The sequence below is a fragment of the Thalassophryne amazonica genome, chromosome 5 (genome assembly GCF_902500255.1).
Source record: "Thalassophryne amazonica chromosome 5, fThaAma1.1, whole genome shotgun sequence".
NCBI classification, from domain to species: Eukaryota; Metazoa; Chordata; class Actinopteri; order Batrachoidiformes; family Batrachoididae; genus Thalassophryne; species Thalassophryne amazonica.
The window spans coordinates 39,041,220-39,066,276 of NC_047107.1; the positions used below are offsets into that span (position 1 = coordinate 39,041,220).

The following is a 25,057-nucleotide window of genomic DNA, read 5'->3' on the forward strand; positions in this document are numbered from 1 at the left end:
GCGCGGAGCGCAGCAGCATTCCAGCCGGCTCGCGCTGCCGCGATGCGGAAGTCAACTGCATACTTCGCTGCGCTCCGACGCCCCTGCCGTATCGACAGCAGCAAACTTGAAGCGGTCTCGCCTCTATGAGGGTGGTCGAACACCTGTCGGAACTCCCTCACAAACTCAGTATAAACCGTTAGGAGCCGTGAATTCTGCTCCCAAAGCGCCGTAGCCCAGGCGCGTGCCTCTCCTCGAAGCAAATTGATCACATAAGCCACCCGGCTGGCGTCTGACGCGTACATGACGGGACGCTGTGAAAAGACGAGCGAGCACTGCATCAAGAAGTCTGCGCACGTCTCCACACAGCCTCCGTATGGCTCCGGAGGGCTTATGTATGCTTCAGGGGAAGGTGGGGGGGTTCGTTGAACGACCAGCGGAATGTCTCTTTCTGGCACACGGTCAGCAGGAGGAGGTGCTGCAGCAGCGCCCTGAGCACGCGCTTCCACCTGGGCGGTGAGAGCCTCTATCCTACGATTGAGAACACTGCTCTGCTCGGTAACTAAGTCCAACCGAGCGGTAAAGGCGGTTAAGATGTGCTGCAGCTCACCCAACACGCCTCCTGCTGGCGCCTGTGCACCTCGCTCTTCCATTGGCTGTTCAAGCGATGGTTGACGCCCCTCGGGATCCATGACGCTGGCCGAGAAATCCTGTTGTGAAAGTGACGTGACACGGACCCACAACAGGGGGCGTTAATGAACGGACAATGGATAAGCCAAAAGTAACAATTTAATGTTGTGAATCGCACAACGACGTACAGACAATAACAATATGGTGCACTGTCAATCATACACCAGGTGACGTGTGGGCAGCCTCGACGATAGAAGACGCCTGGCGAGAGAAGAGCTGGATCCCCACACAGCTTCCACCACCAACGGAGCTGAAGAACACCGGAGCCGCCAAGCCCTGCGCCCCAGGTGGCCGCTGTCTTCAGCAGTCAGACCCGGTACTGCTGGCAGAAAACAGAGACAGTCCTGATGAGTGTGAGTTCGCACACTCAGTAATCCCACAGTCAGTGTTTAGTTAGGAGGGAGCACCTCCACCTCCAATCACACACTCGTGCAGCTCCTGTTTAACCACTTATCTTGGTTTGGGGTGTGAGGCGAAGCCGTCGCTGATCACACCAAATGCCAATCCCACAGATAAGGCAGAACACCACAGGATAACGGCTGCAAAAGAAGTTCAGGTTATCACTCAATGATTTGAGTCAGTAGAGAAAGTTACCTGAATGGTAGCTGATTTCTCGGCGGGGAGGTGGAGTTGCAGTCCGGCCTTTATGGTGGTGATGATGAGTAGTGGATGAGTGACAGCTGGTACGGATGATGAGTGACAGCTGTCACTCCTGGTTGCTCCGACGCCCTCTCATGCTTGAAGCCCGCACTTCAAGCAGGGCGCCATCTTGTGGTGGTGGGCCAGCAGTACCTCCTCTTCAGCGGCCCACACAACAAAAAATGTCAATCTTCTGTTTTTTTTTTTTTTTTTTTTTTCAGGTGTTCATGTGAACACAGTCAGCCGATGCCACTCGTGATCAAGTCTTGCTATTGCAGGGAAATTTCTGCAGTCTTGGTGGAGATGCAACGTGGTGGCGAAAATCCTCAATGTGTCACACAGCTGGCTATTTTCTCGATTGTGTGTTTGGATGCAGATGTCCTCAGAGTGGCACACTATGCCTACATGATGCTCCACAGTACGAGCCAGCACGTGAAATAGTAAGAAAGTTTCATTTACATGGTTTATAGAAAAAAGTAAAAAATATTCAAATACAAAAAAAATGAACTGTTGTTTTGAACATCAATTCATGCTATTTTTTTATTGCAGAAAGTATCATCATATCGCATATCGGCAATTTGTGCGGTTGTGCTGGGGACACTTGGGAAGGCACAGAAGGTTTCACTACCAGGTTGTGTTGTATTCAAAATAAGGAGTACTTTTCCATCACCATCAGCCGACTACACTGGCTTCCAGTTTCCTCCTCTGGAGTGAAGGGTCGGGCTCATCGGTGGTACCTGGTTCACTTGGCAGCATCAGCCTCAGCTTCGTCCATTCACATTGGCTGCTCAGTAGAGGAGGATCATTGGTGGGGATTTCTGGTCGGTTTGGTGTTTTGCAGATCTGAAGAACCTCTTTTGCTATGTTGCTCACATAGACTGAATGAAATGTTTTTTAACAAATTGTAAAACACTTCTCATTTGAATGAAACAATGTGAAACTTATGTGAAATTGTATTTTTCTTCATTTTATCATGCTATATAAAAATATACAAATAACAATCTGGTTTTTTTTTGTTGTTGTTTTTTTCCCCACATATCACATGTTGGATATGTGGCTAACTTTCTCACTGTGAATCCTCCTCTTTTCCACTAAGGAAAGTATATTCTGAACCGTGGTCTCTCTTGCTTTGTCTGCTTTTGTTGTCTCCCTGCATTTTCGATCAAATGAAGGGTTGCCACCAAAGTCCTAAAACAGAAGTTAAAACAACATTAATAAAAACATTGCTTATATACATTAAAAAGTGCTGTTTGAAAGTTAGGGTGTTACTGAGATAACATAGACAACTTACCTGCAAAGCTGATCCTGATATGAGGAGACTTGATCACGAGTCGCATCGGCTGACTGTGTTCACATGAGCACCTGAAAAAAACAGAACATTGACATTTTTGTGTTTTCCAAATATACATATGCATGTAAACTAAACAGCTTGATTTTTGTTCAGATTATGTTCATTCAAAGTAGATTAGATGTGATACAATTTATGATTACAGATGTTCTGTATGTGTATTTTAGACAGGAAAGTCTCCATTTAGCATAAACATTTTTCTACAATATTATGTCTGATAAAATTTGACAACAGATATAGAAGTAAAATTTTCTTTTATTTAGAAATCTTTTTTTCCCATCCCATGTGGGTCTGCAGCTTTTCAGATAGATTTGCAATCATTTGCTTTGAATAAAAAGTGAAGAATTAGCAATCACAAGAAACTGACATAAATGATTAAATATATACAGAATGTACAGAAACTTTATTTTCAGTGATTTTAGACCAAACTCCTGAATTTAAGCACTCTGTGCTGCTCAAATAATTTTTTTTTTCAAGTGGTGAGTGAACAAACCATTCTCTTGTCGTCCTCCTGCCGCTGACAGCTGTGCTTCATCCTCTTTCTGTCGCATTCGACTGCAACACACACAGTTTGGAGACGCTGATTATTTACACCGTTAATCTCTTCATCAGAAACTTCATCATCTTCTTCAAAAACAATCAATATGTCACTTAAATCTCCGCTATAATCGCGCACTGTGCCTTCGCTGTCCGTGTCTACCGTGTTGGTAAACAGAGCGGCGCTGTGACACAGCTACTCGAATGACGTCACATCCGTCGCAACGAAAAAGTAGGTCAACTCGGAGGCGGAAAATTCAAATTCTCAGATGGCTAACGAAACGTCTAAATCCTTGTTCAGTGTAATTTTATGGTAAAAAAAAATCAAAGACAACATGTGGAAAAAGCTTTTTTATTCTTCAAGAATATGAAAAACGTCATGGTGTGGCAGGGACACTTTAAACTGTTGGACTGTTTTTTCACGCAGTTGTTCACAAAGTGGTGATCCTCACCCCATCTTTGCTTGTGATTGGCTGAGCCTGTTGGGGATGCTCCTTTTATACCCAATCATGACACTCACCTGTTTCCAGTTAGGTGTTCTTTGAGCATTCATCAACTTTCCCAGTCTTCTGTTGCACGTCCCAACTTTTTTGAAATGTGTTGCATCCATTTCAAAATGAGCAAATATTTGCACAAAAACAACAAAGTTTATCAGTTTGAACATTAAATATCTTGTCTTTGTGGTGTATTAAATTGAATATAGGTTAAAGATGATTTGCAAATCATTGTGTTCTGTTTTTATTTACATTTTACACAACGTCCCAACTTCATTGGAATTGGGGTTGTAGATGAGTTTAAATACTTGAGGTCGACTGTCCAAAGTAATGGAGAGTGTGGTAGAGAGGTGAAGAAGAGAGTGCAGGCAGGGTGGAGTGGGTGGAGAAAGGTGGCAGGAGTGATTAGTGACTGAAGAATATCTGTAAGAGTGAAGGGGAAAGTTTACCAGACGGTAGTGAGACCAGCTATGTTGTACGGCTTAGAGACGGTGTAGGGAAAGTGTAGTGACACGGACCCACAACAGGGGGCGTAAATGAACGGACAATGGAAGGAGTCAAATTATAACACTTTACTGGTGTGAATGTCACAACCAAACACAGCAGAATCAGAATGTGCAACAGTCAGTTAATAAAAGGTGTCGTGTGGGCAGGCTCGACGATAGGAGACGCCCGTCTGGAAACGAACCGGAACCACACGATTTCCACCACCACCTGAACCCGAGGAATACTGGAGCCGCCAAGTTCCGGAGTCCCCAGGTGGCCACTTTCCCGGAGCGTCGGATCTGGTACTGCTGGCAGAAAGCAAAAGACAGTCAAAGGGTGGGTGTGTGAACACCCAGTAACAATGGTGGGAATGCCACCTCCACCTCTCACTCAGCGCGTTACAGCGGTCTCAGCTGAAAAGGAGCGCCGTCTTGCACAGCCTCCTCAAAAACGACCGGTTCTCCTGCAAACACTCACAATAATAGATTTATCGATCTCACAAAAGGGGCTGAGAGTATTACCTCCAGATGAAGATGATATCTCGGCAGTTTGGTGGAGGTGTCTTCCTGCTTTTATACCAGATGTGTTGATTAGTGACAGCTGTCACGGATGATGGGTGACAGCTGTCACCACGGCTTGTTCCTGAGGCGGCAGCGCCCTCTCGTGCCTGAAGCCCGCACTTCAGGCAGGGCGCCTTCTGGTGGTGGGCCAGCAGTACCTCCTCTTCTGGCAGCCCACACAACAGGACCCCCCCCCCCCCAACGGGCGCCTCCTGGCGCCCGACCAGGCTTGTCCGGGTGGCGATGATAGAAATCGGCCAGGAGGGCCGGGTCCAGGATGAAGCTCCTCTTCACCCAGGAGAGTTCTTCGGGTCCATACCCCTCCCAGTCCACCAAATACTGGAAACCCCGGCCCATTCGACGGACGTCCAAGAGCCGGCGAACTGTCCAAGCCGGCTCCCCGTCGATAATACGGGCAGGAGGCGGCGCCGGACCGGGTGCACAGAGGGGTGAGGTGTGATGCGGTTTTACCCTGGAGACATGAAAGACCGGATGGATCCGCAGTGAGGCCGGGAGTTGGAGCCTCACTGCGGTAGGACTGAGGACCTTGAGGATGGGGAAGGGTCCAATGAAGCGGTCCTTCAATTTGGGGGACTTGACCTGGAGAGGAATGTCTTTGGTGGAAAGCCACACCTCCTGCCTGGGCTGGTAAGTAGGGGCCGGGGACCGTCGACGGTCTGCATGGGCTTTAGCCCTCGTCCGGGCCCTCAACAAGGCCGAACGGGTGGTGCGCCACACCCGACGGCATCTCCGCAGGTGGGCCTGGACCGAGGGCACACCGACCTCTCCCTCCACCACAGGAAACAAAGGGGGCTGGTACCCCAGACACACCTTGAATGGGGAGAGGCTGGTGGCAGAGGACACCTGGCTGTTATGAGCGTACTTGATCCAGGCCAGATGTTCACTCCAAGCCGTCGGGTGTGCGGAGGTCGTGCACCTGAGGGCCTGCTCCAACTCCTGGTTGGCCCGTTCGACCTGTCCGTTAGTCTGCGGGTGATACCCAGACGAGAGGCTTACAGTGGCCCCCAGTTCCCGGCAGAAACTTCTCCACACCTGCGAGGAGAACTGGGGACCGAGATCCGAAACGATGTCTGTTGGTATCCCATGCAGCCGGACAACATGGTGGACAAGGAGATCCGCCGTCTCCTGGTCCGACGGGAGCTTCGGGAGGGCCACGAAGTGGGCCGCCTTGGAGAAACGGTCCACTATCGTGAGGATGGTGGTGTGCCCCCGGGACGGCGGGAGGCCCGTGACAAAATCCAGACCGATGTGGGACCAGGGGCGGTGAGGCACAGGAAGTGGCTGTAGAAGTCCCTGTGCCTTCTGGTGGTCAGCCTTGCCCCTGGCGCAGGTGGTGCAGGCCTGGATGTAAGCCCAGACATCAGTCTCCAGGGACGCCCACCAGAAGCGCTGCCGGACCACTGCCACGGTCCTATGCACCCCTGGGTGGCAGGAGAGTTTGGACCCGTGACAGAAGTCCAGGACGGCAGCCCTGGCCTCTGGTGGGACGTATAGTCTGTTCGTCGGTCCTGTTCCGGGATCCGGGCTCCGTGCCAGGGCCTCCCGGACGGTCTTCTCCACATCCCAGGTCAGAGCAGCCATGATAGTGGACTCCGGGAGAATGGGTTCCGGTGGATCCGACAGCTCGGTCTTGACTTCCTGTTCATGCACCCGGGACAGGGCATCCGATCTTTGGTTTTTGGTCCCGGGGCGGTAGGTGATCCGGAAGTCAAAACGGCCGAAAAACAGTGACCAGCGGGCTTGCCTGGGGTTCAGTCGCTTGGCGGTCCTGATATACTCTAGGTTCCGGTGGTCAGTGAAAACCGTGAAAGGCACTGACGCTCCCTCCAGCAGGTGTCTCCACTCCTCAAGGGCCTCTTTCACCGCAAGGAGCTCTCGATTCGCCCACGTCATAGTTCTGCTCTGCTGGGGTCAACCTGCGGGAAAAATAGGCACATGGGTGAAGAACCTTATCGGTTTCTTCGCTCTGGGATAGCACGGCTCCTATCCCCGAGTCAGAGGCGTCCACTTCATCCACGAACTGGCAACCAGGATCGGGCTGCACCAAGACCGGTGCAGTCGAGAACCGGCGTTTCAACTCCCTAAACGTGGCTTCGCACCGATCCGACCAGGTGAAGGGAACTTTTGGTGAGGTCAGGGCCGTCAGGGGGCTAACAACCTGACTATACCCCTTAATGAACCTCCTGTAGAAATTTGCGAAGCCGAGGAACTGTTGCAGCTTCCGACGGCTTGTCGGTTGGGGCCAGTCTCTCACCGCTGCGACCTTGGCCGGATCCGGGGCGACGGAGTTGGAGGAGATGATAAACCCCAGGAAGGACAAAGAAGTGCGGTGAAACTCACACTTCTCGCCCTTCACAAACAACCGGTTCTCCAACAACCGCTGCAGGACCTGACGTACATGCCGCACATGGGTCTCAGGGTCCGGAGAAAAGATGAGTATATCATCCAGATATACGAAGACGAATCGGTGCAGGAAGTCCCGCAAGACGTCATTAACCAAAGCTTGGAACGTCGCGGGGGCGTTAGTGAGGCCGAACGGCATGACCAGGTACTCAAAATGACCTAACGGGGTGTTAAATGCCGTCTTCCATTCGTCTCCCTTCCGGATCCGAACTAGGTGGTATGCGTTCCTAAGATCCAACTTTGTGAAGATTTTGGCTCCATGCAGGGGGGTGAACACTGAATCCAACAAAGGCAATGGGTATCGGTTGCGAACCGTGATCTCGTTCAGCCCCCGATAATCAATGCATGGACGAAGACCGCCATCTTTTTTTCCCACGAAAAAGAAACCCGCTCCCATCGGAGAGGTGGAGTTACGGATCAGCCCGGCAGCTAAGGAGTCCCGGATGTAGGTCTCCATCGCGCTCAGTTCGGGAGAGGTTGTACAGCCTGCTGGACGGGAACTCCACGCCTGGCAACAAATCGATGGCACAATCATATGGACGGTGCGGGGGAAGAGTGAGTGCCCGATCCTTGCTAAAAACATCAGCAAGATCGTAGTACTCAACCGGCACCGCCGACAGATTGGGGGGTACTTGGACCTGCTCCTTTGCCTGGGAACCGGGAGGAACCGAGGATCCCAAACACCTCCGATGGCAGGTTTCGCTCCACTGTACCACCACCCCGGACGGCCAATCAATCCAGGGATTGTGTTTCAACATCCAGGGGAACCCCAGAATCACACAGGAGGTAGAAGGAGTCACAAAAAACTCAATCTCCTCCCTATGATTCCCTGACACTACCAGAGTTACTGGTGGTGTCTTGTGTGTGAGTAAAGGGAGTAGGGTGCCATCTAGTGCTCGCACCTGCAATGGTGTAGGTAGCGCCACCAGAGGGAGCCCTACCTCCCTGGCCCATCTGCTGTCTAACAGATTCCCTTCTGACCCTGTGTCTACCAGTGCTGGGGCCTGAAGGGTTAAATCCCCACTAAGGATTGTAACTGGGAGTCGTGCGGCAATATGTGTGTGTCCCACGTGAAGTTTTTGGCCCACCCTAAGCCCAGTCTCTAGGGGCGGGCATTGGTGTTTAACCGTTCGGGGCAATCGCTCAATTGATGCTCCATTGAGCCACAAACAAAACACGCCCCACGTGGAAACCTCCTCTGTCTATTAGGTGGTCTAAATGTGGCCCTGCTCGTGTCCATAGCTTCGTCAGCAGGGGGAGCTGTCGCCCCACGGGACGTAGAGGCCAGGGAGCGTGGGAAGGGCGGACCCTTCTCGGACCCGGAAGGAAGAGGGACGGCGCGCGCCTGGCCACGTCCTTTGTCTCGTTCCCGACGGCGTTCCTCCAACCGATTGTCTAACCGTATAACGAGATCAATAAGCCCATCTAATTCCCGCGGTTCATCCTTGGCCACTAGGTGCTCCTTTAGGACTGACGACAGTCCGTTTACAAAGGCGGTGCGGAGCGCAGCGTTATTCCAGCCGGACCTCGTAGCCGCGATGCGGAAGTCGACTGCATAAGCGGCTGCGCTCCGGCGTCCCTGTCTCATCGACAGCAGCACAGTTGAAGCGGTCTCTCCCCTGTTAGGGTGATCAAACACAGTTCTGAACTCCCTCACAAACCCAGTGTACGTGTGAAGGAGCCGTGAATTTTGCTCCCAAAGCGCTGTAGCCCAAGCGCGTGCCTCTCCCCGAAGCAGAGTGATCACATAAGCTATTTTGCTTGCGTCTGACGCGTACATGACGGGACGTTGTGCGAAGACGAGCGAACACTGCATAAGAAAGTCCGCGCACGTCTCCACACAACCTCCGTACGGCTCAGGAGGGCTTATGTATGCTTCAGGGGATGGTGGGAGGGGTTGTTGGACCACCACTGGAACATTAATATCTAGCACAGGATCGACAGGAGGAGGAGCTGCAGCAGCGCCCTGAGCGCTCGCCGCCACTTGCGCGGAGAGAGCCTCCACCCTGCGGTTCAGGAGGATGTTTTGCTCGGCTATTTGATCCATTCGAGCCATAAAGGCGGTGAGAATATGCTGTAGCTCACCAATCACGCCTCCTGCAGATGCCTGCACTCCCTGCTCTCCCATTGGTTGTTCAACAACCTGGTGACGCCCCTCGGAGTCCATGACGCTGGCCGAGATATCCTGTTGGGAAAGTGTAGTGACACGGACCCACAACAGGGGGCGTAAATGAACGGACAATGGAAGGAGTCAAATTATAACACTTTACTGGTGTGAATGTCACAACCAAACACAGCAGAATCAGAATGTGCAACAGTCAATTAATAAAAGGTGTCGTGTGGGCAGGCTCGACGATAGGAGACGCCCGTCTGGAAACGAACCGGAACCACACGATTTCCACCGCCACCTGAACCCGAGGAATACTGGAGCCGCCAAGTTCCGGAGTCCCCAGGTGGCCACTTTCCCGGAGCGTCGGATCTGGTACTGCTGGCAGAAAGCAAAAGACAGTCAAAGGGTGGGTGTGTGAACACCCAGTAACAATGGTGGGAATGCCACCTCCACCTCTCACTCAGCGCGTTGCAGCGGTCTCAGCTGAAAAGGAGCGCCGTCTTGCACAGCCTCCTCAAAAACGACCGGTTCTCCTGCAAACACTCACAATAATAGATTTATCGATCTCACAAAAGGGGCTGAGAGTATTACCTCCAGATGAAGATGATATCTCGGCAGTTTGGTGGAGGTGTCTTCCTGCTTTTATACCAGATGTGTTGATTAGTGACAGCTGTCACGGATGATGGGTGACAGCTGTCACCACGGCTTGTTCCTGAGGCGGCAGCGCCCTCTCGTGCCTGAAGCCCGCACTTCAGGCAGGGCGCCTTCTGGTGGTGGGCCAGCAGTACCTCCTCTTCTGGCAGCCCACACAACAGACGGTGGCACAAACAAAAAGACAGGATGCAGAGCTGGAGGTGGCAGAGCTGAAGATGTTGTGATTCTCTCTGGGAGTGACGAGAATGGACAAGATTAGGAATGAATATATCAGAGGGACAGCTCAGGTGGGACGGTTTGGAGACAAAGTTAGAGAGGTGAGATGGAGATGGTTTGGACAAGTGCAGAGGAGGGACCCAGGTTATACAGGGATAACGATGCTGAGGATGGAGCAACCAGGCAGGAGGAGAAGAGGGAGACCAAAGAAGAGGTTTATGGATGTGCTGAGGGAGGACAAGCAGGTGGTTGGTGTGACAGAGGAAGATACAGAGGACAGGGTGAGATGGAAACAACTGATCTGCTGTGACGACCCCTAACGGGAACAGCCGAAAGAAGGTGAAGAAGAAAACATACAGACTGTATGTACATTGTGCACCTGTTCACGTGAGGCACATCTGAATATTGTGTCATATTAACACACCAAGTAACCATGAACAGGACACGCCAGAGAACACCCATCAAAAGGCAAACGGCAACTGCTTATTGGTGTCATTTGTAACTAATCTGATCATTGAGTTAGAATTTAAACCTCCCCTGTTGAGCCATCCCAGCACTTAGATCCTGTCTTTTGGAAACTGACCAAATTATCTGTTTGCTTCTGTTCAGGGTTTTCCTGGGATCATGACCTCATTTGATTTCAGTCTTATTTGGCTCTACATGTTATCATTCTCATCAACTCCCTCATCTCCTGCTCTACCATTCAGCATTTTTCTGGCTCCTGATATTGGCAGTGGGCCAGCTGGTGGCGCATTATGTAACATTTGCCCGGTTGTGTTGGCAGTGCCAGAGATTAATGAAGCGTTGTGATTGCTGGCGGAGCTTGGAATATTTTCTGATGGTCTCATGTGTTTTCCACACAGACCTGCCATCAGTGCTACAAATTAAATATTCTAGTCCTGATATGTTTTCTTCCCACAATGCTTCAGTCCTTTCTACTTACTAGATGCTGTCATTTTCATTTTCAGTCTTCAGTTCTCTATTCTATTATTTGGAAAAGTGCAAAACCCACACATTTGCACAAATCTTATAAGTGGGAAGATAAAGAAGGAATACTTGTCTGCAGCATTTTGTGTTGTCGATGTTTTTGTTGTTGGTCTCGTCTGCTGAGACTGCTCCATGATGATATAACACATCTGCAGAGTAGGCTTTGAATACTGTTATTCTTTAAAAAAAAATGTATTCAAGCAAAACCCCATCATCCACAGTCTTCACTGTTGACTGTGCAAAGAGGCAGAAAAATGTCACCGTGTTGTGTAAAAACAGCACGCTGCTTTTCCTGGCTAAACAAACGTAGTTGTCTGAATTTTGTATGTACATTTGTAATGTTTATGTATTTATCTTTTCCACAGATCTGTTTCTTGGTGTCAGCCTTCCGTGGCCGAATGTTTTCAGAAGACAGCTGTGCTGCTTTGGCGCTTTTCTGTCACTATTTCTACCTGAGTCAGTATTCTTGGATGCTCATACAGGTAAGAGTAACACATGCTTCATGTTTCCCTCGAACATGAATGTGGTTCCGTGTGTGTGTCTGCGCATTCACGGTGTTCCTGTTCTTTCATGATGACACAAAGGGCTATGTTTTGATGGCAGATGCAAGAAAGAATTTGTGCAAGCCCATTTGGGGCATGTCTGAGCACACTTTGCTGTTCACGTGGTGGGAAATCAGTTTGGTGTGTTCATTATTCAGGGGCATTTTGTAATCAGATGATAATATCAGCCAATCAGTGTGGCACCTGTTGTTTAAACTGGACTGGACCAGGCACAGAATGTTGCAGTACCATAGAAGCATGCTCAAGTGAAAGGATTTCTGGCTCATTAACAGATTAACTGCAACCAGTCAGTGCACACAGCAGACAGGGGCCACCAAAGCTCCCTGAGGTGAAGCCTGCATCAAGGTGAAGTTTATTTTCTATGTTTACACTTGTTTTGTTTAATATTTAGTTTCAATACACTTGCAGTTGTATGGATTATACATGTTGGCTGTCACTGAGAGCTGTGGGGGACGGTAGGAAAGGGGAGACAGCTCTCGTAACATACAGTGACATCCAAAAGTACTGGAACACTTGGTATTTCATATGTTTTTAACTGTTTATGCCATTTCAAAAAATAAAATAAAAACTAAAAATTTCTGGAATTATCTTCCTTAAACTCAACCCGAAAGCAAATCTCTACAACTTGATATAAATGAATTAAAAATAGAAAAGCCAAGATGATCGGTTGCATAAGTAATGGAACACTTTGGTATATTACCAGTAAATAATCAGTTTTATTGCCAGTGTTCTTCAAACAGGTCAGGGGATGGATGCATGAACATTTCCAAGTCACTGAATATGTCTTGGACTTTATTTACATCAATTATGAAAAATACAAACAATATGGCACTCTATGGTAAATCTGTGTGGAGTAGACAGTTCTCACAAACTGTGTGTTTGTGCAAGAAGCAGAAGATTGAGGAAAGCCACAAAGACAGCCAGACAACCCAGAAGAAGTTATAGGCTTCTCTGGCTTCTTCTGTGACTGGACAAATTGTGCACAGTGCATGTTTTGCATTTTGTATCCCCAGTTATACAGCTTCATGATGAAGTGGTATAGAGGAGGATTTTCTTAAAAAGATCTAAAAGTTCAGCTACAATTTGCCAGAAGGTACATCTGAGATGCAAACCTAGATTTGATGTTTTGGTGAAAGAAAATCCTAAACCTGTCCATCCTCATCACTCCCGAAGAGACTTCCAACATCTTCAGCCCTCCCACCTCCAGCTCTGCCTCCTGTCTTTTTGTTAGTGCCATAATAGTTGTTTGTGTGTTACTGTATATGTATGAAACACCAAATCACATAGAATTTATTTGTATTCTTCTAGTATATTATATTTTCCTACAGTTACTAACAAGAGTGTTTATTTAAAGGGAGCAAATGTTTTTGGAGTCAGCACTCTGACATATTTTCTAATGAGAGACCCCTATAAGTAAATCCTCCTGCTCATTTTACTAACAGATGGCCAAAACAGGGTTCTCATGCTTTCTCTTGTTCCACAAGTAAAGCCAATGCTTTTCTTTTAGTAAGTGGAATATTCATTCTTCCACCACATGATTTCAATTTTCGTTACTGCACAAAGATTTGTGTAGAGTAATACTATATGTCGTGACCTTTGACCCTAGACTGGTGCCACTTAGTAAAATCTCACCCCAGTAGCAATGAAACACTTTTTATAAGTTCAACTGCCAAAAAAATGTAGATAGGAAGGTAAAGTCCCAGCTCACAGCTTAACAAGCATGCAGATGTTTCAAAGAAAAGAAGCCATGACAGCGACAGAGAGAACTGAATGATTAACATCTTTTCATCTCCTATACACTAAAATACAACATTTTTATCTGTTCATTCGTGATAATGCTAATAAAAATATTCAAAATGTGCTACAAACATAGCCAAAAAAGAGTAAGATTTTTATCCAGTGGTATGAATGCTGGTAAATCCAATTTTTTAAATCCTTCAGAGAACACAGATGACTTGTGATATGTTTAGAGAGCACAGGAATGTGCTGGTTGTGTGACTGGAGGTACCAGTCTTTTACCTCAGCTGATCCCCACCCTGCAACAAGACCAAATTCTTATCCTTTCTCCTGCCCTGAAGAAATTAAACAGTTTTAATTCCTTTTACTTGCATTTAGGTGGGCAGCACCAAGTGGTTAGCACTGTTATATCACATTGACAAGGTCCTGGGTTCCCTTCCCACCTACTTCTTTGTGTGTGGAATTTGCATGTTGTCCCTCTGTTTGTGTTTTTTCTCTACCATTCCCACTCCCAAACACATGAGAGTTAGCTGGATTGGAAACTTTAAATTGACAGTGGCTGTGTTTATGTGTAGGATTAATAAATGGAATAGTTTTGACTGTGTTGTCTCCAAAGTAATTGTTACAAAAGGTTGAAGTCTATTTGTTTCTATGACATATGACGCATGTCTCCCAGTAACATGAATGTCAAGGTTCATGGTGTGGAATGAACAGAATGCTGGACACAATATGCAGACTCACAGACGCGGGTGGTGGAGTAATAAAGAAGGCTTTATGTTGAATTTATAGGCTCAGGTATGGTTCACAGGAAATCAGATGGTGTAGCAACGGTAACCGGCAGACGTGAGGGGTTCAAAAACACAGTGAATCCAAATACTCAAGGCTGTGGCAAAAAGCAAGGTCAAAAACGAAGTAAGGTCAAACACGGTAGAGCAGACAGTCATGGACAAAACAAGGCTGGAATGCAGACAATAAGGTCAAATGAACTGGCAGGGAAAGAGTGAACAGTGTGAAGTTTAAATACAAGGTGTAGTAATTAAAGCCCCCTTCACTCATAGTAAGAATGTGCAGGAACCACCCTGACACTGTAAATATTGCCATAATCCGACGCAGTTGGGATTAAAAGAGGCGTGGTCAGCATTGTCATACTACCTTATCCACACCTGCACGATGGCATCCAAAGCGTATGTAGACAACAGGTAGATGATGCAGACTGCTGCACAGCGCACGCGCACTTAGTGCCACTGGACAGCTTCGCTGAAAGTTTGCTGCATTTCCAGCAACGTTTAATTTCTTATTTCTTTTTTGCTCACTTCAAGAGCACAACGCAACTCTGAACACCACAATGGTTGGATTATCACATGGGAATTCATTTTTATTTTGGGTGAGAGGATTTTAACCACAGGCTGCTGGTTTCGGCTCTACGTCCACATGAAACACTCCTGGACCGCGGTAGCACATGGTGCTTTCGGTTTGATAGCCGCTGTTCACATTCACTGTACATGATAATAATTCATAATTGTTATCATGATGACGCCTGCCACATACATTTCAACAGTTCCTTTGCGCTCCGGGGGAGGGGTGGACATTATTATATGTGGCACATGCAGGTCATACTAGCAGGCATACCATGCCAGATCAAATCATTTCGGATCCCATTTTGCCATCATCAGAATATGTAAATTGCGGTGAGATGGTCCTCAGATTACACATGGATTGCCTTTCGATAGGTGTCCCATCTCGACAGCATCTGGATGGATTTGAACATGCGTAGCACACTCGGGGCCGCCAGGCGATTTTAACCAACTGTGTGGACTTCCGCAGATGGCTGTCAGAACGTTTTGGAACTGAAATCCGATGCTTTTCGTATGTGCGCCTATTCATAATTCTGACGCCATTCTGCGTAATTCTGGCTGTATGTGACGGGGGTATAAGGAAAGTGAATACAGGTGTGTGAGAAATTTCAGGAAGGGGCATGGAAGAAAAGGACAAAGATGAAGCAAACAGGTGCAAGAGAGTGCATTAGGATAAACACTAAGTAGACAGAAATAGAGGCATGGAACAAAGATGAGACGAGCTGGAGCAAGAGAGTGCAGTAAAGTAAACAGTAAGCAGACAGAAATAAACTGGGAGGTGTGTCCCAAACATAATGCAACAAAAATCTACATATGAAAGGCGCAAAGAAACAAACCCAGGGAAAAAAAGGTGAAAACTGATGAAAGATCAACAGGAAAATTAAAGGCTGGGGCTGAAACTAGAACGGAACAAACGTGGCAAAATTTTAACAAACAGATAACACAACCAATGACTACAGTGGTAAAACGGGAAATAAAACTGGCGACTAAAGTAACCATAAACTGAAAATCAAAAATAGAAGATCAAAGACTGGGGACATGGGCACAAACAAGAGACAAAATCATGACATGAACCAGGCACGGGGCAGAGCATGACAATGATAACTAATAGAGAGCACAGGCTATTTCATTTTTTAAAATCCTGTTTAGCTCAACTAATAGTTTGAATCAGTTTTAACCAAAATTGGCACATCTTTAACTTTTGCCCCTTGTATAAACTGGAATTGACGAGCAGGGGTGGTGGCCAAGTGGTTAATGCGCTTGGTTTCAGATCAGAAGGTTCCGGGTTCAAATCCCACCCCTGCCACATTTCTCCATGTAATGTGGAGTTGCGTCAGGAAGGGCATCCGGCATAAAACCTGTGCCAATTCAACATGCAGATCCACCTTGGATTTGCTGTGGCGACCCCGAGTGCAAACAAGGGAGCAGCCAAAGGGACTTTACTTTTTATAAACTGGAATTGACCTTTGTCACCTGTATGTATGCTGTTTCTACACCGTAACTCCATAACATTTAGTTATGCATGGTCCAAACTATACTTTGTTGGAATCTTTACAATCAGACAAATAATGGGGGTACACCTTTCAATATGATTGGTGCAGTTTTAAATGTTGACACAAGTGTAATTCTTCAATGAGTCCCACCTGGCTGTGAGTCCCACCTGTAGCTGCCCCTATACATTTTTGTGTCGACCATGGTACACTGAGGCTGGATTGTAAGTGTTGTTCCCCTTAACTGGTGCAGATTAGGTCAAAATTGGCTTTGGGCTAATGGACTAACATGTGAATTACTGGGGTATGGTGGAGGAGGTGTGGTTTCACCCTTGTCTTCCTCTCAAAGACAGCACTGAACCATGCTCCACCACATGTGCTTTCTATAAATATACGAACTCTGTATAAGTTAGCGTCCTGAACATCTTAGCTTGCACCTTCATTAAATTTGTTCTGACCACTCTAAAAAAGATTTGTGACATTTGTAAGTGACCTGTTCTTCACATTCTTGTAATGAATATAATCCATTCTCCTACATAAGTTATTATTCATAAATTAAAATGGTATTAAATTCAAGCCTTAATTAACCAAAAAATTGAAATTATGTAGCGATGCTTTACATGCTGAATGGATTTATTTTGAAAATGTTCTCCAGATGTCCTCTGAGATGTTTGTATGGTTAAAGGTTCAGGCCAAAGAAACTTGTCAGTGAGATGAAAAGTATTTGATGTAAAATGTAGATAGTAATGTAAGTCTAATATGAGCATCAAAGGAAAGGCAAACTTCAGATACACTTCAATTTAGTGAAAAAGTACACTTAAATGAAAAAAATGTGTATTCATAGGCTTCTATATGAAATATACTGTAAATACATCACATCTTCCTCACATATCTCAGTTACTTACTTTCTCTATATTTCACACCACTGCTAAAATCTATTTCTGCTCATTTCTGTGTCAGCAAGTGAAGCAGCTGCTTACAATGAAGCTATTTCCACTGCAGTTTATTGATGTAATACGAAAACCCTTCTGTCTGTCCTCACCGATGTCTCAACATCGACCCGGGTGCTGTCTCTATGTTAATTTCCTCCATATCAGGTAGCTGCTTTCAGCTGCCAGGCTGAGAAGAGTGGGCGCCAGCATCCCACCTCAGACCACAAACATGATTTAAATCAATAAGTGTAGTTTGGAGGGTGTGTTCATCAGAGAGGATATGAAGGGATATTCACTGACATCATGCCAGAAAACAGCCTCTAATATAATCATTGTCCAGATTACTGCAGAGCCTCACCAAGCTTACAGGGTGACTGCATAATATTACATAACACAACGGTTCTTTCAACTGAGTAAGTGTTGCTATTAGCCAGGTTGACTGTGCCATGGTTTTACAGAAGGACAGAACCTTAAAAGATGTTGCTATGAGATAAATTTCATGAAGGCACAATAAATACAAAAAGCAAGAAGACATCAGGGTTGCAGGGTTGGAGTTTTTATGCCTGTGAAGAGTACACAGTAAAAAGGTGGTATGCAAAAGGTCAAACAGGCAGTGCAAAGTGAGGTTTTGTTGATCTGGTGGCAATAGCCAAGTTGTGTCAGAGGCAGTGATTTAGCCAATAAAGTGCAGAATCTCTAACTGTATCCGATGGTCCATCCACCTCCCCAAGGTAGTCATCTATCTTCTCCACCCAAGTGATACATGGGCATCCCCTTGGCCTTTTCCAGTTGCTAGGATCCATAGCCCTGAGGGACCTGCAAACTGGACCATGCTCAAGGAACTGTGCCACATGGATGTAATGTCATAGGTGGTGTTCCCTTACAATGCAGGTAGTATGCCCAGACTGAGTCTCCCTAAGTAACCATTCATTTAACTCAGTCATTCCAGTGGCATCAAAGGATTCTCTGGAGAGACCATGTACAAAAGACATCCTTTCATTACCTTACGTCACTGGTTAGCATCCAAGTCTAACAACAATAGTCATATTGAAAACACCAGGACCCTGAAAAATTGGGCTTTTGTCCTGTAAATACAGTAGTGTTCAGAATAATAGTAGTGCTATGTGACTAAAAAGATTAATCCAGGTTTTGAGTATATTTCTTATTGTTACATGGGAAACAAGGTACCAGTAGATTCAGTAGATTCTCACAAATCCAACAAGACCAAGCATTCATGACATGCACACTCTTAAGGCTATGAAATTGGGCTATTAGTAAAAAAAAGTAGAAAAGAGGGTGTTCACAATAATAGTAGCATCTGCTGTTGATGCTACAAACTCAAAACTATTATGTTCAAACTGCTTTTTTAGCAATCCTGTGAATCACTAAAATAGTATTTAGTTGTATAACCACAGTTTTTTTATGATTTCTTCACATCTGTGAGGCATTAATTTTGTTGGTTTGGAATCAAGATTTTGTTTGTTTACTAGTGTGCTTGGGGTCATTGTCTTGTTGAAACACCCATTTCAAGGGCATGTCCTCTTCAGCATAAGGCAACATGACCTCTTCAAGTATTTTGACATATCCAAACTGATCCATGATACCTGGTATGCGATATATAGGCCCAACACCACAGTAGGAGAAACATGTCCATATCAGGATGCACCACCATGCTTCACTGTCTTCACTGTGAACTGTGGCTTGAATTCAGAGTTTGGGGGTCGTCTCACAAACTGTCTGTGGCCCTTCGACCCAAAAAGAACAATTTTACTCTCATCAGTCCACAAAATACTCCTCCTCTTCTCTTTATGCCACTTGATGTGTTCTTTGGCAAATTGTAACCTCTTCTGCACATGTCTTTTATTTAACAGAGGGACTTTGCGGGGGGTTCTTGCAAATAAATTAGTTTCACACAGGCGTCTTCTAACTGTCACAGCACTTACAGGTAACTCCAGACTGTCTTTGATCATCCTGGAGCTGATCAATGGGTGAGCCTTTGCCATTCTGGTTATTCTTCTATCCATTTTGATGGTTGTTTTCCGTTTTCTTCCACGCGTCTCTGTTTTTTTTTTGTTTGTTTTTTTCCATTTTAAAGCATGGGACATCATTGTAGATGAACAGCCTATAATTTTTTGCACCTGTGTATAAGTTTTCCCCTCTCCAATCAACTTTTTAATCAAACTACGCTGTTCTTCTGAACAATGTCAACGTCCCATTTTCCTCAGGCTTTCAAAGAGAAAAGCATGTTCAACAGGTGCTGGCTTCATCCTTAAATAGAGAACACCTGATTCACACCTGTTTGTTCCACAAAATTGACAAACTCACTGACTGAATACCACACTACTATTATTGTGAACACCCCCTTTTCTACTTTTTTTTACTAATAGCCCAATTTCATAGCCTTAAGAGTGTGCATATCATGAATGCTTGGTCTTGTTGGATTTGTCAGAATCTACTGAATCTACTGGTACCTTGTTTCCCATGTAACAATAAGAAATATACTCATTATGCAGGGATGAGCATGGACTTTTGTTCATGTGCAAACGACAAAGGACTTGGATAATAAAAACATTTCTCCAAAAATCTGGCAGGTTGGATGTTGGCCAACCTGATGGTCTAAATTTTGCCCTGTGCATTATGACCTACTTTACAATTTTTCTAACAAAAGTGGTGGATCATATTTTTATTTTTTTTGCAAAATGATAACATAATTAAAATTTACAACATGATGTCAAGCAGCTATGAAATTGATTTATTCACTGAAATTGTTTTAAGTTAATTGTTTTTGTTTGTAATTGCTTTTATTGCAGAATCCTTCTTCTTCTTCTTCTTCTTCTTCACACATGCGGTGGGGCATGGTTCAGATCACAGCTGATCAGTCATTTTCATCCTTTACTCTGTCACAGCAGATCAGTTGTTTCCATCTCACCCTGTTCTCTGTAACTTCCTCTGTCACATCAACCACCTGCCTGTCCTCCCTCACCACATCCACAAACCTCTTCTTTGGCCTCCCTCTTCGTCTGGTGGCTCCATCCTCAGCATCCTTCTCCCTGTATACCCTGTATACCCTGAATCCCTCCTCTGGACATGTCCAGACCCTCTCAAGCTCGCCTCTCTGACTTTGTCTCCAAACTGTCACACCTGAGCTGTCGCTCTGATATGTTCATTCCAAATCCTGTCCATCCTCGTCACTCCCAAAGAGAATCACAACATCTTAAGCTCTGCACACTCCAGCTCTGACTCCTGTCTTTTTGTTCCCACTGTTGCCAAGTGCTTGCTCACAGGGGGTCGTTTTGACCATTGGGGTTTTTCCGTAATTATTGTATGGCCTTGCCTTACAATGTAAGGCGCCTTGGGGCAACTGTTTGTTGTGATTTGGCGCTATATAAATAAAATTGATTTGAAATTGATTTGATTTTGTTAGTGCCACTGTCTCTATGCTGTATAACATAGCTGGTCCCATACAGTCTTATAAACTTTCCCCTTCACTCTTGCAGATATTCTTCAGTCACAAATCACTCCTGCCACCTTTCTGCACCCACTCTACCCTGCCTGCACTCTCTTCTTCACCTCTCTACCACACTCTCCATTACTTTGGACAGTTGACCCCAAATATTTAAACTCATCTACTTTCACCACTTCAACTCCTTGTAACTGCACTATTTCACTGGGCTTCCTCTCATTCACACACATGTACTCAGTCTTGCTCCAATTGACTTTCATTCCCCCTCTTTCCAGAGCATATCTACACATCTCCAGCCTAGAGACTTTCTTCGTGTGGCATGGTACAGAAACAACTCTTGTAGAATTTCATAATTTTATTAATAACTGTAATCTGAAATTTACTATGGCGTATGATGCACAAATAATGAACTTTTTGGATATTCTTGTTTACAGACAAGGTAACAGACTGGGTTCCACATTATATAGAAAGAGTACCGATCAGAACTCCATCCTACATGGAAAATCCTTCCAACCAGTATCTCTAAAAGTTTACCTATCTCACAATTTAATATGTCATATTTGTATCGCAGATTCTGATTATCAATTACAAGCTGATGATCTTGTACAATGCTTTCAGCAGAGAGAATAGAATTCAATGTGGATCACTGAAGCCTGTCGAAGATTCAATATTTCCACTCAAAATGAATGTCTGTGTCACAAACAAAACAACACTGAGATAACTAAATCGAATTGCATCATACAATATTCACCGTTGAGAAGGGAGTTTGAGAGAGTTTCAAAAAAACATTGGCATATTATAAAAACCGACCCACAACTGAAAGGTTTTTTCCTCACCACCTCACATTGTACACAAAAGACCACCTAATTTGAATAGTATGTTGGTTCATTCCAATTTATTTCCTTTACCGGAATCATGCTCCTTACTAAACACACCAGATGGGAACTACAGATGTGGTCATTGTACTCAACACACTTTATTTTTAGAACAGAAACATTCCAACATCCCAGGACGGGAAAGACTTTTAAAATCAAGGGAGTTATTACATGTGACACCTCTAATGTGATTTACATGTTAAAATGCACTTGTGGACTGGCTTATATTGGAAAAACTACACGATCTTTAAAAACCAGAATTTCAGAACACAGATCTAAGATTCGTAACCATGACATGAAAAGTCCTGTGGGAGTTCATTTTTCTGTTAAACAACATAATATAAATTCACTCAGGTATCTAGGTATTGAACATGTTCAACTCAACAATCGAGGTGGTGATGTGAATCATTTACATTAAATACACTTTCCCCTAGGGATTTAAATGAGGATTTTGATTTGAGACCTTTTTTATATCCTTGTATTATGAATGTGTTCCCTTGACATTGCAGCGTGTGTATTTATATATGTCTATTTATATATTTATGTATTTATATTTATATAGGGATATATGTATTTATATATTTATATTTGCATGTGTACATTTTTAGAATTGTGGTTTTATCACTGTAGGTATTTTTGGCTCAGGAGATACTTATATATGATCAGTATTCAGATAACATAATACTACAACCCCTGGCAAAAATTATGGAATCACCGGCGTCGGAGGATGTTCGTTCAGTTGTTTAATTTTGTAGAAAAAAAGCAGATCACAGACATGACACAAAACTAAAGTCATTTCAAATGGCAACTTTCTGGCTTTAAGAAACACTATAAGAAATCAAGAAAAAAAGATTGTTGCAGTCAGTAACGGTTACTTTTTTAGACCAAGCAGAGGAAAAAAAAAATATGGACTCACTCAATTCTGAGGAATAAATTATGGAATCACCCTGTAAATTTTCATCCCCAAAACTAACACCTGCATCAAATCACATCTGCGCGTTAGTCTGCATCTAAAAAGGAGTGATCACACCTTGGAGAGCTGTTGCACCAAGTGGACTAACATGAATCATGGCTCCAACGCGAGAGATGTCAATTGAAACAAAGGAGAGGATTATCAAACTCTTAAAAGAGGGTAAATCACCACGCAATGTTACAAAAGATGTTGGTTGTTCACAGTCAGCTGTGTCTAAACTCTGGACCAAATACAAACAACATGGGAAGGTTGTTAAAGGCAAACATACTGGTAGACCAAGGAAGACATCAAAGCGTCAAGACAGAAAACTTAAAGCAATATGTCTCAAAATATGAAAATGCACAACAAAACAAATGAGGAACGAATGGGAGGAAACTGGAGTCAACGTCTGTGACCGAACTGTAAGAAACCGCCCTAAAGGAAATGGGATTTACATACAGAAAAGCTAAACGAAAGCCATCATTAATACCTAAACAGAAAAAAAACAAGGTTACAATGGGCTAAGGAAAAGCAATCGTGGACTGTGGATGACTGGATGAAAGTCATATTCAGTGATGAATCTCGAATCTGCATTGGGCAAGGTGATGATGCTGGAACTTTTGTTTGGTGCTGTTCCAATGAGATTGATAAAGATGACTGCCTGAAGAGAACATGTAAATTTCCACAGTCATTGATGATATGGGGCTGCATGTCAGGTAAAGGCACTGGGGAGATGGCTGTCATTACATCATCAATAAATGCACAAGTCTACATTGATATTTTGGACACTTTTCTGATGTTTGGGGATGATGAAATCATTTTTCAAGATGATAATGCATCTTGCCATAGAGCAAAAACTGTGACAACATTCCTTGCAAAAAGACACATAGGGTCAATGACAATCAGCAGATGTGATTTGATGCAGGTGTTAGTTTTGGGGATGAAAATTTACAGGGTGATTCCATAATTTATTCCTCAGAATTGAGTGAGTCCATATTTTTTTCCTCTGCTTGGTCTAAAAAAGTAACCGTTACTGACTGCCACAATCTTTTTTTCTTGATTTCTTATAGTGTTTCTTAAAGCCAGAAAGTTGCCATTTGAAATGACTTTAGTTTTGGGTCATGTCTGTGATCTGCGTTTTTTCTACAAAATTAAACAATAGAATGAACATCCTCCGAGGCCGGTGATTCCATAATTTTTGCCAGGGGTTGTATATGATTGTTCATACCTGATGTTTGTATTTTATTGTTTAAGCTAAGATAACCACAAGATATTTTTTATCCATTCATTTTTCATCTGGTTGTTTGTCAGGTGATGGCAATTTGTAATTAGTTTCAGTACATATGCAGGTGCTTGTATGTAGAAGATGAGTCACTGTCTGTGCTACACCCCACATGGTGTTCAGAACAACTGTTTATGAAACAATACAGGTTTCAGGTGGATGAAACTCTCAAAGCCTGCTCAATTGCATAGCAAACATATCTACATACGTATATTGGGGGAGGTGTTCCGGGCACGTCCCGTTGAGAGGAGGCCCCAGGGAAGACCCAGGACACGCTGGAGGGACTACATCTCTCGGCTGGCTTGGGAACGCCTTGGGGTTCCCCCGGAGGAGCTGGGGGAGGTGTGTGTGGATCGGGAGGTCTGGGCGGCTTTGCTTGAGCTGCTGCCCCCGCGACCCGATTCCAGATAAAGCGGAAGAAAATGGATGGATGGATGGATGGATGGGGATGATATAAGGTGTGTTTTGTCTGCCCTCACAAGTCTGCACAAGTGTGGAAATATGAGGAAATGCTCCATATTGAAAATATTTGATGTAACACACTAGCTGTGCTGCATGAATGGACTTTGTACTTGTATCAGAATAATTAAAAGAAGAGCGTCTGTTGTGATAATGGCAAAACTTTGTTGCACTACTGATTTGCTGACACTGTGTACTACAGAAAACATGGCACATAACATCTGTTCTCATCTTGCGTGTATTTTTCTTTTAATTGCACTACTTTGGGATGAACTGCGCACATGTGTGCTCCAACAGGATGTGTCACATTGCATTTTAAAATGAAAATATTATTAATAGTAATAATTTTGAAGGTTGGATTTTTTTGTACACGTTTCAGTAACTGTGTGTTATACCAACCAGCCAACCACTGACATCAGGAATGTACCCATAATGCAATGCGGCATGTGCATCTAAATGCTAAAACCTTCAACATTAGTGCATTACTTGAAAACTAAAACATATAGCTGATATTTTCACTTTGTAAAATGACAGACATGATGTTAATTTCAATAACTTGTCCGCAATTAGTTTGTTTAAAATTATAACAATAAGTCAAAACTGTCTGCCTGTGCAAGACTCCAGTGAAATGACCAGCAGGCCTGTATGGTGTGAAGAGAAATTATCTTTTTTTTTTCTTCCCTCTCTCTGCCTTTCTCTCTGGTAGCCAGCTCTCCTCTGCCTGCAGAGGATAGAGCTCTACCATTCATAACTGTCTGTCTGCTATAAAGCATGTAACAGACAGGCACTAAAATGTTTGATTTCAGACTTTACAATTGTTTTTAA

The 25,057-nt window shown here is 44.7% G+C and overlaps 1 protein-coding gene across 2 annotated transcripts in view; it reads left to right on the forward strand.

Moving 5' to 3' along the window:
* The window catches only part of adgrv1 (adhesion G protein-coupled receptor V1), a 444,323-nt gene that overhangs the window by 275,690 nt on the left and 143,576 nt on the right, over positions 1-25,057 (forward strand). For both annotated transcript variants that reach the window (XM_034170035.1, XM_034170036.1), the window contains exon 89: positions 11,490-11,606. In XM_034170035.1, coding sequence (XP_034025926.1) covers positions 11,490-11,606 — 117 coding nt within the window. The remainder of the gene's footprint in view (positions 1-11,489; positions 11,607-25,057) is intronic.